General features: G+C 44.4%; 1 protein-coding gene across 2 annotated transcripts; it reads left to right on the top strand.

Annotated features, from left to right (window-relative positions):
- Positions 1-529: 529 nt before the first annotated feature.
- Positions 530-16,516, top strand: LOC141104594 (uncharacterized). Of its 2 annotated transcripts, XM_073594219.1 has the most exons (6): positions 530-673; positions 11,884-12,008; positions 12,118-12,215; positions 12,296-12,398; positions 12,690-12,794; positions 14,792-16,516. In XM_073594219.1, exons 2-6 carry the CDS (start codon positions 11,975-11,977, stop codon positions 16,291-16,293), a joined length of 1,842 nt encoding a protein of 613 aa, XP_073450320.1. In that variant the 5' UTR covers positions 530-673; positions 11,884-11,974; the 3' UTR covers positions 16,294-16,516. The 2 variants fall into 2 exon arrangements, with proteins under 2 accessions (XP_073450320.1, XP_073450321.1); XM_073594220.1 differs by lacking the exon at positions 11,884-12,008 and having other exon boundaries at positions 580-673.
- The last annotated feature ends 1,205 nt before the right edge of the window (positions 16,517-17,721 follow it).

Below are 17,721 nucleotides of genomic sequence, written 5' to 3'. Positions count from 1 at the left end.
AGGGACAGTTGGGAGCTATGATCAAACCTGAAAACCTGACCAGGGTAACATCCTTAGACTTAGAGGCTCATAGCGCGATGACCTCACAATAACTCCTCTCCTACCAAGACATTTCCCCCCACTAGGAGAACACTCTCCAGCCTCACACCCCTACCTGCCCTCAGGAATAGTAGAAAGTCCCTGAGTTCTCCATTTGACCTACAAGAAAATGGCCGCCGTATTCCACTGAGACTAGAGCTATTTATTAACATTACGCACGCGCGAATCGTCACCATAGCAACCAGGCTTTGGCTTTGTTTTTGCAGCCCGTACGCCGTTCTACCTGGCACCGCCCACTGCCCGGGCGGCGGAACACCGAGCATCCGCTAGAGGGCAAACCCTCCCAGGCAAAATGTCTCTTACATCCACAGCGTTGTAATTAAAAAAAAGAGATAGCTTTTTAGATAGAAGTATTTACAAAATATCGTGGATAATATCTGATATTATCGGCTCCTATATTAGACGGCAGTTTTTATTTGTTTTGTATTTAATCACAAGGCGCAAAGCTAGGGAGTTTGAAGGGGGTGGCGGCCATTTTCTTAGAGCCCACAGATAGAAGAGGAAGATTTTTTTAATACTTCCTGGAAATGCCTGGTGTTGCCAATCGGGCTGCAGAGTGTCCATTGAGGAGGAGGTAATAATAACAATGATGTTCTTATTATAAGAGAAGGGGGTGCCAGCACTCTATGAGGACTGAATGGGGGAGGGTCATGTCACCTTCACAAAGCCTTATCTTTCAGCAAGTCCTCTTATATGTAGAACATTAGATGGGGGGCTCTGCTGGGGCTAATAGCGCTAGGGGCGTATTCTTGTGCTGCATATAGTCAAGAAACTTGGCGCCTGTTTAAACACAGAGGGGCCGCCCGCTCAGCACCTCCGCCATACAGAGAGCGTCTTGTATTTTTCCATGAATAGTAGGCGTTCTCTGATTGGATGAGGAGGTGAGGAGGAGCAAATGCAATCACAATTTGTCTTGTCCAGTCAGAGAGCACTTCTGTATTAATTGAAAAAAAAGAAATTAAAATAAAAAAAAAAAAGAAAAGAAAAACAAGACATTCTCAGAGATTGTGATCGCATTTGCTCCTCCTCACTGTCTCATCCAATCAGGGAACACCTAGTATTTTTTTTTCCAATTGGTTTTTATTGAAAAATTTTCAAATTACAGTATTTAAAGCGGTAGTAAACTCTGACAATGATACCCCATTTAAGCAATATATCAATCAAGTTAGTTATTTTCAATTACAATGCTACTAATGATATGCTCCAAAAGTGTTCTTACTTTTAGAAATAAAGAGACTTGTGATCGCTCCCGCATGTTCCTAGCCGCCGCCATCACAACTATGGTCCTTCCGTGTTTGTGCAGTGCCCTCAGTAGGTTTCCGTTGACATAGTTTCGCGCATTATTCGCCGAATCCACGCCTCGTTTTTGTTTCCGGTCACTACGGAAACCTTCTACAGCGAATAGGAGCCGATCCTATTTCTGCCTTACTCCAGAAGGGGTAGGAGTCTCAGGGGATCTCGGGGCTGATGCCAACAGTAGGAAGTGACGCACCCGGCATAGACCCAGCATTTTTTTCCGGCAGGGTCTGTTGCTTGCCGAAAAATCAGTTCTTACGGCGCTTGTGCAGATGACGTCATTTAAAAGAAAAACAAGATTACTCAGTAAGTAAGCAGGTAAGAGAAGAATAAAGAAATGGCAAATTATACTATAGCCTGCTATTATTAATTTATTGAAAAATGATCGTATAGGGTATACAGCCGCTTAAAAGAACAAGAAGTACATCAATAAAAAGAAATGACGATAAAAGAATATACATTCGGTTGGATGTGTTGGAGATATAATCTCAAGGCACAAATAATTAGTCCTTCAACATTGAGTGGTTTGAACCTGTCCATCCCAAATAGTCAGCCTAATTGTCTCAACCATAACGTAAATGACCACTGGACCAAGAGGGACTGTACGAGGAGGTTGTTTCTATTTTATCAGCTATTAAATGCAATATGGTGACAAATATATACAGAGAAGAACGTATATAGAAAATACAGACACAAACTGTGGTCTGACCTTCACATGAGCAAGGGGGGGGGGAAATTGGATGAAGGTGATATGTAACACTGTAAAGAGGTGATTCATCTGTTAACTTTAAACCAGTTTATCCATATTTTCCATTTATTATCAAACTGTTATTGCCACATCTACTAGCCAGTAGAGATTTGTATACAAAGTGGGTTTGAGTGGTTATGAATACCTCAGATGTGTTTGGTGCTTTGTCCGCTGTCCAATGTCTTGCTATTAATGTTCTAGCCACCAAGAGAATATGTGTATTCACTACTCAAACTGGGGGGGTTTCAATACCTATGTTTAGGATTTATCGGGCTTGGGTTGGGGAGTGTTAGAACCCCAGTGATGCTTGAGATTGAGCGGAAGATGGAGTTCCAAAAGCTGGTTAGGTGTTTGCAGGCCCAAAACATACAGAGTAGGTTTCCTATCGCACCACAGTTCCTCCAGCACATTGGGGAGTTGTTTTGCCTAAATTTGGATATTCTGTATTGTGTGAGGTACCACCTAAGGGCTATTTTTTTGGGACAGCTCCCAGTGGTTAATGCACCTAGAGGCTTTATAAAGTGATCAAAGTGCATCTTTCCACTGTGAGTCTGTAATGGTTGTACCTAGATCGGATTCCCACTTCATGTAAGGGTGGGATTTAGTGAAGTTTAGTTTTTGTTGGAATAGATTGTAGAATAGAGAAATACCCGAGGCCCGGCCATTGTATTACACAATGGCCACTTTTCACTCTCCCACTTCCTTCTCCCCACTTTCTTTTTATTTATCCCTGTGTTTGTCACTTTTTTGTATTCTTTTGTTTGATGTGTATACACGTTTGTCACTGTGTGATGAGTAGGGTGTGGGTCCTCGGGCCTACTCTGAAAGTCGTAGGAGGGGATGGACAAAGGCCTTCTGGCTTGGTTCTCCCTCTCTCACGGGGTCTCCCTTCGGGGGAGTCCCACCTAGTACTTGGGTGGGTCTGTTTCGGCAGACCTTCCAGAGAACGGGGGTCCGTCTGGTTTCGGCCAGACGGACCCAAGTAAAGTACCTCAGTCTCCGTCTGGAGCCTAACACCCCGGGGAATCAGGGTAAGGTCCTTCCCTAGTGGAGGATCAGTGTAACAACCATTGCACGTTTTTGTATTTCACTCTTTATGTATGTGCACTTTTTTTGGCATCGGGTGGAAGTTTTTGGCTTTTCGAAAAAAAAAAAAAAAAAAAAATACCCTTAAGGGAAGTAGGGTTAGTGGTGTAAAACCGCCATGTCACTTTTGAGAGATATACGTAATGTGATTTGATAGATCAAAGGAGGTGGGAGATTTTTTTGTATTTGTAGCAGTCAGTAGGCGACAGGTTGAATTATCTCTGGAGTGTGGCAAAGGGTATGAGGGAGTCATTATGGTATAAGTCTGCAATCAGCTTAATTCCCTTGTCTTTCCAGTCGGTGATGGAGAGATTTGGAATGGCATGGGCAAGAATCATTGTGGGTATAGGGATATCTATTTTGTTGGTAGTTGAAAGTGGTAATTTTCTGAGATCCCTCCAGGCTACCAGTGAGGCTTGGATAGTAGGTGATAATCTGTGTATGGAAAATGGTCGCCATACGTCTAGGAGTAAGAGAGTCTTTAGATTTTTAGTTGGACTTAAATCCTGCTCGATGCTGCTCCAGAGAGTGTCTGGTGCCGGGTCGAACCAGCTCTTAAGTTGTGTAAGGATGGATGCTCGGAAATAATCATGAATGTCAAGTAAACCCATACCTCCTGCTAATCTATGTTTGACCAGGAGGGCTTTAGAGCACCTTGATCGTTTGGAACCCCAAATAAATTGCGTGAGCAGGGAACACCTAGTATTCATTGAAAAAATACAAGATGTTCTCTGAATGGTGCGGGTGCCAATTGAGCGACCCCCTGTGCTCAGTATACAGGCAGCAAGTCGCTTGAGCAGCACCTTGAAGAGGACATTGCCGACTGTATGTAGGACAGTCTATTATGGGGAATTTTTGCATCCCCAGGGGCCCTCTGGAGGTGTGATATGAAGCTGGACGCAGAGCCACTGTTAGGATTTGTGGGGCCCCATATAGCCTGCCTGATAGAGCCCACACAGCTGCCAACTGTGGCTCCCAACAACTAATTAAAAGCTCCCTAGTTCAGAAGTAGGAGTCGGGGATAGATAGGGGACTATTCACTCAAATTGTTTGGATCAGGTGAAGTAAACCTAGGGTTGCCACCTCATCTCATTAAACCCAAACACATATTAATTACACAGGTTTTAACGCTAATTTATTGCAGATAAAACACCAAGTGAGTTTAATTACCACCTTAATCAGCCACAGAACCTGTGTAATTAATATGTGTTTGGGTTTAAAGGAAAGAGGTGGCAACCCTAAAGTAAACCTCCGTGCCGCGGCTCCTGACAATGAAAATAAAGTTCTGACCTGCTTTGGCGCATTAATATAGAAGAGGAGTCTGGAACTTTATTTTACTATTAATACAATTTTATTGACATAAGCAAAAGTGACAAGTGTACACAAGCAGTTGCATCTCATGAAAACAATTGTGAGCAACCTGACATTACATGAAGTATAAGGGTTCAAATTCAAATAGTCAAAAAGGTAGAACAGAATGGGAGTGACAACAATGTACTAGTGCAAAGGATTGATACAACAATAAAACAGAAAAAAACAAAACAAATCAGAGCCTTAGAGGCCTGAGAAGGCACTTGAAGTGTAAATCTTAAACCGTCAAGTGTTTTTTTTTTTCCAAAGGAGTAATGTCTGATGAGGCCCATAGAGTCATGAAGTCCCAACCCTCTTGCAAGTGAGAACCTGGGACCCAGGGGACACCAAAATGTCTAGCCTGAACTGATTTGCAGTGGGGTCGAGCCCCACAATGTGACCAACCAATAGCTTAATCTATAATCAAAGAGGAAAAGGGAGACCCAGAAAAAAGTGCAGAAAGAGACAAACTGAGTAGTTAGAAGAAGGAGGGCAGACATCAAGGAAAAAGAATAGAAAGAGACCAGAGAAGAGAAGCTAGAGGACAAAGTGGAACACTCCTTAAGATAGGATAAGCCACGGGTTCTACTATGGGATCCATATACTGTACATCGCCCATGGTGCCCACAAATTTCTTTGTGGAGTCTAAGAGCTTGCTATCCATCTTCTCTTGGGCCTGAACTTTATTTTAATTGACAGGAGCCGCAGTATGGTGGGTTTACTTAAAAAAATTAGTAAATAGTCCCCTCTCTGCCCCTGGGCCCCTCCTTCCGAACTGATGGGGCCCCAACTCCTGTTTCTGAATGAATGAGAACTTTAATATGTGTGTTCAAAAGTGCCCCTCCCGGCCTCTGGACCCTCTACTAAACTGATGGAGCCCGGTACAGGAGGGCCAGCTCTACTGGTCTTCAGGTCCCCGGTGCCGGAATCTTTAGTGTGCACTGTGCTTGGTGAATGGTCCCACGGTCTTCTGGAACCTGCAATGTGTCCCAGAGAGCTGCAGGCAAAGGGGGGAGCAAACAGAAATGGGAATGGGTATCTGTCAAAACCAGGTCTTCCCACCCCCCCAAAAAAATCTGTCCATAGGTGGTAGAGAAGGTGGGGGGGGGGGGGGGGTGCGCAACAGCAGAACTTCTCCTTTTAGGTCAAGTTCTGCTTTGATTAGAACATGTTGCATGTTGGTTCCAAGTCTTCTGTCTTCCTTTAGAGTGGAGGGGTCTGTTTTTGGGTTACCATGTTGTTGCCTGGGTGACAAGGACACCTTCTGTTAGTTGCCCAGGACAGGGTTCTTTCAGGCCCCTGAAGACTGCAGTGAGAAGGGGACTTCATGATGAAGGGACTGGCCAACGCAAACAAATATAACTGCTGAATCACCATTCTCCACTCTCAGAGGAGCAGGCACTTACCTAGACTTATATGACCCTTCTGTCTTCCTTAGGGCTCGTTTACACTTGCTTTGACTTTAACACACATGCCCCTACTGCTTCAACATGCTTTTTTGATGTGTTTTGATTCTTCTGTGATGCTTCAATTAAGCTTTTTTTTTAAGTTTTAATTAACCTAGTATGTGTGTTGATTTTTAATTTGTTTTAAAGGGGGCCAGATAGCATCCCGGCCCCGCAGATCTCCAGCTCATTAGTACCCTCGTTCAGCAGATCCTCAGCTTATTAGTATGCTCAATCAGCAGATCCCCTGCTTAATAGTACCCTCAACTCTGTTGATCCCCCACTCAGTAGTAACCCTCAGCTCATCTTATCCCCCACTCAGTCGTAACCCCCATCTCTGCTGATCTTCTGCTCAGTAGTAACCCCCAGCTCTGCGGATCCCTCACTCAGTATTAACCACCAGTTCTGTTGATCCTTTAGTTTGCTGATCCTCCTCTCTCACTGGTCCCCGCTCACCTCCCGTTATATTGCTCCCACACCGTGCACTACGTGTGACAGTGCTAGTTTCTCCTGCTCTGCTCCCTCAGCTCTGCTGATCCTCTGCTGCTCAGTGCTTTCTCTCCAGTTCTTGCTCACCTTCCACTTTAGCATTCCAACACGTGGGTTACCACATTGTTGCCTGGTTGACAAGGACACTTTCCGCTGGTTGCCCAGGACAGGGTTCTTCCATGCACCCAAAGACTGCAGTGACAGAGGCTCAAAGGACTGAGCAGCACAGATACATACAACAGTGCTACATCATCACTCTCCACTCTGAGGAGCAGGGACTTACCTGGGCTTAGGTGAGTCTCCTGTCTTCTTTACTGCAGAGTAGAAGGGTAACTTTTCAGGTTACCATGTTGTTTCCTGGTTGACAAGGACACTTTGTGTTAGTTACCCAGGAAAGGGTTCTCTTGGGCAACCAAAGATTGGAGCGACAGGGTGACCTCATAATCAATTGACTGGTCAATGGGGACATATACAACATAGGCTAGTCACCATATTCAGCTCTCAGAGGAGCAGGGACTTACCTGGAGTTAGGTGAGTAAAAAAGGTGTTGGACTTTAGAGCAGAAGTAAACCCTCCTATCTTTTTCAGCCAAGGAAGCTACCATCTTGGCCTCTGTTGGATCTTCAACTGCCATGATGCTGCACATGTGATCAGTTATGGCACCGGCCATTTAATGATTTGACAGTTTGGTTGAGAGCACAACCAATGTGACAGTTACATTCCCGACACGTGCCAGGAAGGTGACTTTTTTTTTTACCACTTCTGGGCCGAGACTATTTTTGACACTTGTTGTTTACAAATTAAAATCTGTATTTTGTGCTAGACAATTACTTAGAACCCGCAAACATTATATATATTTTTTTAGCAAAGACATTGGAAAATAAAATGGCAGTTAATGCAATATTTTATGTCACACAGCATTTGCGCAGCGGCCTTTCAAGCACAATTTTTTGGGAAAAAGTACACTTTTTTGAATTAAAAAATAAGCAAACAGTAAAGTTAGCACATTTTTTTTTTTTTCTTTTTTATAATGTGAAAGATAATGTAACACCAAGTAAATTGATACCTAACATGTCATACTTCAAAATTGTGCACGCTCGTGGAATGGCAACAAACTTTGGTACTTAAAAATCTCCATAGGCATCATTTCAAATTTTCTACAGGTTACGAGTTTAGAGTTACAGAGGAGGTCTTGAGCTAGAATTATTGCACTTGCTCTAATGATCGGGGAGATACCACACATGTGTGGTTTGAACACCGTTTACATATGTGGGAGTGACTTGCTTATGTGTTTGCTTCTGTGCGCAAGCATCGATGGACGGGCACTTTATTTATTTATTTTTTTATCCATATTTATTTTAAAAAAGTTGATCACTTTTATTCTTATTACAAAGAATGTAAACATCCCTTGTAATAGAAAAAAAGCATGACAGGACCTCTTTATTGTGAGATGTGGGGTCAAAAAGACCTCCGGTCTTCCAAGGGCAAAGAATGGACTGGGGGCCATCTTGCCCTCCCTTGACTTCCTGCCCATCCATCTCGGTGATCAGATTGTTTCCGCTGCAACCCACGGCTCCAGTAAGCGACAAGACCACCGGCACCTCTCCCGCCACCCATAAAAGTGATCTTGTGGCTGCCCGCCATTTAAAAAGATACGGTATTTAAAGGCAAAGTAGCGACATAGATCCACAATGGGCGGTCCGGAAGTGGTTAAGGCATGCTGTGAATGATAACTGGCATATCATCAACTGGCTGATGTTATAACTAATCACATGTGTAGCACCGTGGCAACTGCAGATTAAACAAAGACCAAGAAAATTAAGTCCTACTAGATGACTTCAGGCTGGCCCATTTTGCAGGTATAGCTACTGTATGTAAAACATTACTAATAAGTGTCTATACTGTTTAAAATGCAGTACAGGGGGTCCCCGGGTTACAAACAAGTTAGGGACTGTAGGTTTGTTCTTAAGTTGAATCTGTTTGTAAGTCGGAACAGGTACATTTTTTAAGTGTAGCAGCAGCCAAAAAACTATTTTTAAGCTTTTTAGATAGCATAGGGAAGGGTTATTACCCCTGTAACATTTGTTTTGCTGTGTGTGCCCCTGTTCAGAAGATTTCACCTCACTTTCTGTCCCAATGACAATTGGATTTTGAAAATTTTGGGTTGTTGTGGAAACAAGCCTTGGTGATAAAGCATCAGTGGAGACACCTTTTTCCCATAATAGCTCTTGCAGGAGTGAATTTCCCTTCCTAGGGGTAGATTTCCTCTCACTTCCTGTTGTCTCCCTCTGTTTGTAAGTAGGAGTCGTTTGTAAGTCGGATGTTTGTAACTAGGGGACCCCCTGTAATACACTGTCTCACCCTGCTCTGGACATGCTCAGTGGATCTCCATTTTTAGGCACTGCTGAATTTGTAGAGGCCAATCTGCTGACAGCCATAAAGCAGAATTAAACCCTTCTATCCTTTACAGTCAAGGAAGCTGCTTCTGTTTGAACTGCAAATGCCATGGTGCTGCACATGTGATCAGTGATGACACCAGTTATTTGATGGTTTGACAGTTTGGTTGAGGACACAATCAAATGTGACAGTTAGCAATCCCGGCATTCCAGAAATGTAACTGTTAAATCAATGGGTTTAGTTCCACTATATGATTTACTGCTGTTTGGGGTCTCTGGGCTTCAGTAAATGGAAGCCTCCAGCATGAAGCAAGTTGTTATGGGTAAAGTTCCGCTTTAAGTCCATCATTAATGATCACATAATTTGCTTATTGATTGTAACTAGGGATGCATTTAATGGGTTTTTTGGTGCCGAAACCAATACCAAAAATGAAAAATACACTAGGCCGAGAACCAAAACCAATACCGAAACAACACCTATACCGAAAGTGACTGTTTTTAAAAATATTTTTATACAGAAGATGGTCAGAGACTGGGGGCACATTACAGGAGATGGTCAGAGACTGGTGACATGGTACAGGAGATGGTCAGAGACTGGTGACATGGTACAGGAGATGGTCAGAGACTGGTGACATGGTACAGGAGATGGTCAGAGACTAGGGACATGGTACAGGAGATTGTTAGAGACTAGGGACATGATACAGGAGATTGTTAGTGACTGCAGAAACATTACAGGAGAGGGTCAGAGACTGGGGACATGGTACAGTGGTACAGGAGATGGTCAGAGACTGCAGACATGATACAGGAGATTGCCAGAGACTGCATACACATTATAGGAAGATGGTCAGAGACTGGGGACATGGTAGAGGAGATGGTCAGAGACTGCGGACATGGTACAGGAGATTGTCAGAGACTAGGGACATGGTACAGGAGATTGTCAGGGACAAGGGACATGGTACAGGAGATTGTCAGAGACTAGGGACATGGTACAGGAGATTGTCAGAGACTAGGGACATGGTACAGGAGATTGTTAGTGACTGCAGAAACATTACAGGAGATGGTCAGAGACTGGGGACATGGTACAGGAGATTGTCAGAGACTGCAGACACATTATAGGAGATGGTCAGAGACTGCGGACATGGTAGAGGAGATGGTCAGAGACTGCGGACATGGTAGAGGAGATGGTCAGAGACTGCGGACATGGTACAGGAGATGGTCAGAGACTGTGCACATGGTACAGGAGATGGTCAGAGACTGTGGACATGGTACAGGAGATGGTCAGAGACTGCTGACATGGTAGATGAGATGGTCAGAGACTGCGGACATGGTAGAGGAGATGGTCAGAGACTGCGACATGGTACAGGAGATGGTCAGAGACTGCGGACATTGTACAGGAGATGGTCAGAGACTGCGGACATTGTACAGGAGATGGTCAGAGACTGCGGACATTGTACAGGAGATGGTCAGAGACTGCGGACATTGTACAGGAGATGGTCAGAGACTGCGGATATTGTACAGGAGATGGTCAGAGACTGCGGACATTGTACAGGAGATGGTCAGAGACTGCAGACATTGTACAGGAGATGGTCAGAGACTGCGGACATGGTAGAGGAGATGGTCAGAGACTGCGGACATGGTAGAGGAGATGGTCAGAGACTGCGGACATGGTAGAGGAGATGGTCAGAGACTGTGGACATGGTAGAGGAGATGGTCAGAGACTGCGGACATGGTAGAGGAGATGGTCAGAGACTGCGGACATGGTAGAGGAGATGGTCAGAGACTGCGGACATGGTAGAGGAGATGGTCAGAGACTGCGGACATGGTAGAGGAGATGGTCAGAGACTGCGGACATGGTAGAGGAGATGGTCAGAGACTGCGGACATGGTAGAGGAGATGGTCAGAGACTGCGGACATGGTAGAGGAGATGGTCAGAGACTGCGGACATGGTAGAGGAAATGGTCAGAGACTGCAGACATGGTACAGGAGATGGTCAGAGACTGCAGACATGGTACAGGAGATCAATGCAACCTCACCAGTGCCCGTCATGCAGCCCACATTTGCCCCTCAGATGCAGCCCACATGTGCCCATAAGATGCAGCCTGCCTGTGCCTATAAGATGCAGCCTCACCTGTGCCCGTCATGCAGCTTGCCAGTGCCCGTCATGTAGCTTGCCAGTTCCCGAATCAGAGTGGTGATCTCCGTGTGTCACAGAGCTGCATTGGAATTGCCCGGGTCGCAGTAACAATGTCCCGTCTCCTGTAATCACGTCACACTGATTCAATGTCCCACCATTGGATCAGTGTGCCATCTGCCACAGGAGGCGGGACATTGTTACTGCGGTCTGTGTAGTTAAGCTCCGTGACACAACGAAGATCACGGTGAGGAGGGAGGGGAGGAGGAGAAGAGAAGAGAGGACTGCGGAGCGCCCCTCCCAGGCCCCACCCCCATTTTCAGCGCCGTTATCGGCGAGATTTCCTTTTCAGCATTTTGTCGAAAAGGCCATTTTCGGCCGATATGTTTCGGCGGCCGAAATTTCGGTGCATCACTAATTGTAACCTGATGAACTCAATAATGACTTTGGGCCTCGTTTACCAAAGAGCCTGAGGAAAGGAATTAATGTTTGCCCATAGTAACCAGTCACCTCTTCTCTGTGATCTGTATTATGCTGATTACTTGTCTTTTTTTCTTAACTTTTTTTGAAGTGTCACTCAGTGACACTCCATTCATGTGCATAGCAGCATGTTGCTTTGCGTTGCTGTGTGGTGGCATGCAGTATGCTGTGGAGAATTATGTTTAAGCTACATTTTTCCATAGCTCACAGTGTTTTGATGTCAATGGAACACATAGGAAAAAAATATTTTATATGTGAAGCCTAGCAGTGACCTATGTTGTTCCACTGCAGAAAAAACTCAGGTCATTGCTGATAGTGTGAACGAACCCTTAATATTGCTGTGTTTTAATCAATGTATTGCAGTATTCAAAAGTCATCTGATATTTCAAGAAGAGTCTCCCATGCAAGGGAGTGGGAATATTTTAAAATAAATAAGGATCAGTAGAATGAGGTCATGATGGCGAGCCAGCCAACCCTCACATCACCGGGTAAGAGGAGACTTTAATTTCTTGTATTGAGTATGCACCTAGATTCACATATCCTCTGATATAAAGACATAGAAACAATGTATTCAGTCAGTGTGTGTGTTTCATACAGATGGATCCAGTAACAGAAATCCCCCAGAGAGATGTCCCCGTCCTCTGTATTCCCGGGACTCCACACAGGAACATCAGGAGATCCCTCAGGAGGATCAGGTAGGAACTAAAAGTTTTCATTAAAATTCTTCTCTTTCCATCATATTTATTATTTAAATATATGATGTTGTTCTATCTAGGGTGAAGGCCTAGTTACTGTTAAAGTTGAAATTGAGGAAGGAGTTTCTATGATGAGTGATAAGCGGTGTAAGGAGGAGGACATTCCTTCACAGATCAGCACAGGTGAGCAATAAACACTAAATCCAGAGAAGAGTCCCAGATTCTCCTTGTTCAGTCACTACAACAATCTCTTCTTCTCCCCCTCCTCTGTCAGTAGACAGTAATGGGGAGACAGTATGTGCCCAGTGGGGGAGTCAGGAGCCATCAGCCTCTATTAGACTCCGGCTCTCCTCCTCACATCATGTCATTGTGTGTTACCAGCCAAGAGACGTGACCAGTCTCCCCCCACACACACTCTCTGGGGTCTCTCATACATCTCAGTACAGGGGGCTTCACTCTCATCTTTATTCACAGACCCCGGAGACACCAGAGACACTCAGAGAGACGTCAAAGCTGAGGAGGAGGAAAAAGGATATGTGAAGTTTAAAGAGGAGGCAATTCCTATAGAGATCAGCACAGGTGAGTAGTAAAAGAAAATCACCAATCCTTATTCTTGCTGTAAAAGTTTTTTGTTTCTCTTCCATTGTGTTTCATTTAAGTTCAAGTGTAGTATCTGTTCTTATCAGTGTTTGGTAGGGTTGCTCGGCCATCATTCTGGCCTTTTGGCTAAGGTGGCTGGCTTTATAGTATCTCAGCTGGTATAGGCTTGGGGCCGTGAGGGGACCATTTGACACATCATAGTACACTTTTGTGTATGTATGTTCACATGCACGTTTGTACTTCATGTCGATGTCTTTGCTGTTCTGCAGGCTATAAAAAGTGAGTCACCAATCCACAAACCATTTGCATTTTTTGCCTGATGGCAACTTATCAAAGATATCAATAAAGATGTCTTTGTTTTGGAGGAGTCCTGACCAGTCATGTAAGCAGTCATGTGGCACTGGACCTTCCACTAATAAACTTTTCACTTTTTTAAGATTTATCTAAAAGGTGTCAACCCTCCAACTTTCTTTATCGATAACCAAGAGAAGGAGCAGATTCTACAGATAACATTGAGACTACCTTATATTTGCATGTAGAGAATTTTGCTATTGCTTACCTTATCCCCACTCTGACCTGCTCCATTTCTGTTCTGTTCACCCTCTGGCATGTGGTTGGCTCTTTGGCATCACCATGTACAATGCAGGGCTATTAACCCTGTATTGTATGTGGAGGAGGCTGAAGTGCAACCATGGCCTGGAGCCATTGATTGTGCACTCTAAACCTCATGTGTTAAGGGTCTGGTGCTGGATGGATTTGTCTACAAGGTTTTTATTGCTGGGAACTCCACTCCACTTTGGGACTCCACTGAAGAGATTCCCTTCATTTTTTCAAACTGTGGCACCAGGACAAGAAATGAAGTGAATTAGTATTAGTGATATGGGACAATTAAAACCTCAGAGTTCCTAACCTTTTATCACTGTCCTTATTTTTATTTTTAATAAAATAATACATGTGTGAACTATAGGGTGTCTTTTTCTATTTGTCTGAAATCCAGCTTTATTAATCATATTTGTGATGGAGGTGTGGGTGGATCAGAACACACATGGAGATCAAGAGTGGTTTTAGTTCCCCTGGCCAAAGGGTTCTTCATTTGGGGGTGCTTAAAAAGCAGGGAGTCAGATAAGGTGGATTCCATAGAGCAATAATCCAAACACAGTGAGAGACAGGCAGAAATATAACGTGGTGACAACAGGGCACATCAAGAGGTAAGTCCAGAGGCACAGGGCAACAATCCAGTAGTGAAGGGACAGTGAGTATCAGGCCTTAATCTGGTACAGCGGGTGTTAAGTTCAGGGCAACAATCCATGCACAATGAAGGACAGGGTACAGTAGGCACAACAAGGGTTCAGGCACTCACCAGCCAACAGCAACCTTAGCTGAGGAAGTCCAAGCAGAGAGGCAGGGGAAAAGAGCTCCAGACAGCAAAGGGTCCTTCACAAACTCATTTCAGGTCCTCAGAGGGCTTTGTGTTCTGGCTGCAGCTTCAGGCCCATAGAGACAGCAGTTGCAGGAAGAGCAGAGGGGAGAGTAGAGTCCAGAAAGCCACACAGGCAATGCAGGACTACAAATCCCAGCAGTCCAGAAACCAAAACACAGCCCATATGGAACTATCTATCTCAGGAATTCAGAGCCTAGTGAGAACTGCAGCCATGAGCTCCTCTGCCCATCACTGAAGTAAACTGAACAGTCTGACACTCTTTTATTTGTTATCTGGTACTTTGAATTCAGCCAGAGATCTTATCTCCAGTTTGTGGGTGCAGAGGTGTCTGGCTCTATCCTGGTACAGGATACCTGCTGAATGTAGCCTCATTTCATACTCCACACAGGAGCTCACAGACCAAATCATGCAGATAAGTTGACTTCATTACACAGTGCATCTGGAATAAAGATCATTTACTTCACCAAACAAAAAAGAAAGAAGAATCCAATATTTCTGAGCTATGTTACAGTATCATTTGTCTTATTTCCTTCAGATGGACAATACAGAAGTGACACCGACAAGCTTTTCATTTCCCCTTCTGCCGGTGAAATAGAAGATGATGATGAGGTCACATCTGATTCTTCAGAAGAAAGCCCCATAGCCGCAAATCTTCATCCAGAACCTCCTAGTGCAGATCCACCACCCAGTGCTTCCACACGTTGGGGGTGGTTTCCTGACCATGCCTATCATACCATCCAGCAAGTATCGCAGACAGAAAATAGGCCTTTCCCGTGTTATGAGTGTGGAGAGTCTTTCACCCAGATAGAAGAACTTATTTCACACCGCGCCAATCACAAACTGGAAAAGCCGTTTTCATGTCCCGAATGTGGAAAGTGTTTTGCTCGCAGATCCAATCTTCTTCAGCATCAGAAAATTCACACGGGGGTGAAGCCTTATTCGTGTTTGGAATGTGGGAGAGGTTTCACTGAGAGATCAAGTCTCATTCAGCATGAGAGAATTCACAGAGGCATCAAGCCTTTTTCATGTTCCTGCTGTGGGAAAGGCTTTACTCAAAGATCCAGTCTTACTGAACACGAGAGGATCCATACCGGTGTGAAACCATACTCATGTTCTAAATGTGGCCGATGTTTTGCTAAAGGGTCAAATCTTACCGCACATCTGAGAATGCACTCTGGGGAGAAGCCATTTTCCTGCTCTGAATGCGGTAAAAGTTTTCTCTTTAAATCTTATCTTATAGTACACGAAAGAATTCATACCGGGGAAAACCCGTATACATGTTCGGAGTGCGGGAAGTGTTTTTCTCAGAAGCAGCATCTGATTTCACACCAGGGAACTCACACAGGCAAGAAGCCGTTTTCATGTTCGGAATGTGGGAAATCTTTTTTCCAGAAAGCACGTCTTATTTCTCATCAGATGATTCATACGGGCGAGATGCCTTATTCGTGTTCTGAGTGTGAGAAGTGTTTTTCCTATAAACATCTACTCATTAAACACTATAGAGTTCACACAGGAGATAAGCCTTTTTCCTGTTTGGAATGTGGAAAGCGTTTTTTTGAGAGAAAACGCCTCATCTCCCATCAGAGATCTCACACTGGGGAGAAGCCATATTTCTGTTCAGAATGTGGGGAGTGTTTTACTTCGAAACATTTACTCACGGTTCACCATAGAGGTCACACTGGAGAGAAGCCGTACTCCTGTTCAGAGTGTGGGAAATGTGTCACCACAAGGTCGAGTCTTGCCAAACACCAGGCACGTCACACGGGGATGAAGCCATTTTCTTGTTCTCTATGTGGCAAGCGTTTTTTCCACAAATCTATTCTCATCACGCATGAAAGACTTCACACGGGGGAGAAGCCGTATTCCTGTTCCGAATGTGGCAAATGTTTTAGTGATAAATCAAATCTTACTTCGCATCAGATAATTCACAAGAGTGATCTTCAGTATACCTGTTCAGACTGTGGGAAAGGATTTAAAAGGAAGTCAGACCTGGCTTCACATAGTAGCCGAATCCACAAGAGAGGAAACCCTGTCTAGCAGTGGAAGATTCAAATGGGAGAAGCCATAAAAAATGAACTTTAGCCAAATACAATTGCCACATACAGTACTTGACTAGAGTACCACATTCATCAAAAAAAGTCATTTTTCAAGAAGCTAAAATCTTTGTTCATTTTTAGTCCTAAAAGGATAATGATGTGTTGGGACTCAAAAAGACGTCTCACTGATGGATTGTGATTAAGTTAAATAAAACTAAAACCCTGCAGAGTATAATGTTTTGTGGTCAATTTTTATTTCAAAATTTTTTAAATGTTTTTATCACATACTTAGTGCTGGAGGCCAATGGAGAGAGGGCTTCCTTTGCGGCTAAGTTCCAGACTCCTCTAAAGTTGGAACAGGAGAACACAGGTTCAAAGAAGCACGGGTCGCCTGCTGGAATTGCTTTCAGAGATGTCCTGACTGCAGTGTTCTCAGACGACATGTCCAGGTACTCAGATGGGATACTAAGATAGTGTCTGCAGACAGGTGCCACCCTTGGGAAGTAGCAGGACTCAGGAGGAGCAGGAGTCAGGAGAGAAGCCAGTTCAAAGCCAAGGTCAGATACCGGTTGTGGACAAGAGCAAGCATAGTCAAGAGGATAGCGAGGGTCATACACAGGAGAGCAGGATAAGATGGTTTGTTAAACAAGCCAAGTCAGATCAGGAGGCAGGCAGAAGACAGGTCCAGGGGCAAGCCGAGTCATTAACGGGTATCCACAGATGCAAGGTAACACAGGAACAAATGCACTGGAGAGCTGAAGATCAACCATCAATCACAGAGGATGACTGGCTCCCTTATAAAGGCCGTTTGTTGACAGTCCGGGCCGGGAGCGTGTACGGCTGTGAGCCAGTGCGCATTTGTGCACACATCCGTGCTCCAGTGCACTTTTGTTTGCATCAGCGTGCCTTTGTGCAGCCATGTAAGATACTGGCAGGAATGCCAGGTCTTTGTGAGCCTCTGCTGTGGATAGCGTCCTGACAATTTTCTACATTATAACCTACTTTTTTATTTGCAAAAAAAAAGTATTTTATGAAAAAAAGTATTATAATGTAGTAATCCATGACATTCTAAATTCTGCCTGCAAACTTGATGGTGGTCTTTGCATGAACTTTCCCATCTCCGCTAGATGAGCGAGCAGGCTGTGTGTCATTCAACAGTTTGTGAAATTGGGTCCTCCTGCTTGGAGCTCTTAAAGCTAATATCCATGTTTTATTGACATTTAAATCTTTGGTCTGTGCTGTGCAGCTGGTGAAGTCACCAGTGCATGCGCACTTCCCTCTGAAGGGACAGTGTACTGAGTATGCTGTCCCTTCAGAAAGCTCTGCTGCAATCATGACTGGGCGCAGTGGTATCATGTAAGGTGGCAAAGTGCTGTGTGGAGAGTTCCTACCTACAAGCTGACAGAAGTAGTGAGAACAGCTTTGCTAC

The sequence above is a fragment of the Aquarana catesbeiana genome, linkage group LG08 (genome assembly GCF_042186555.1).
Source record: "Aquarana catesbeiana isolate 2022-GZ linkage group LG08, ASM4218655v1, whole genome shotgun sequence".
Classification (NCBI taxonomy): domain Eukaryota; kingdom Metazoa; phylum Chordata; class Amphibia; order Anura; family Ranidae; genus Aquarana; species Aquarana catesbeiana.
The sequence above is the reverse complement of the archived record's forward strand: the minus strand, read 5'-3'. Positions and strand labels throughout refer to the sequence as shown.

Excerpts from the sequence above, each read along its gene's own strand:
- LOC141104594 (XM_073594219.1), top strand. The coding sequence starts at position 11,975 with ATGATGGCGAGCCAGCCAACCCTCACATCACCGG. Across the intron at positions 12,009-12,117 it reads GCCAACCCTCACATCACCGG|ATGGATCCAGTAACAGAAAT; the intron begins GTAAGAGGAGAC and ends TGTTTCATACAG. Across the intron at positions 12,795-14,791 it reads TCCTATAGAGATCAGCACAG|ATGGACAATACAGAAGTGAC; the intron begins GTGAGTAGTAAA and ends TATTTCCTTCAG.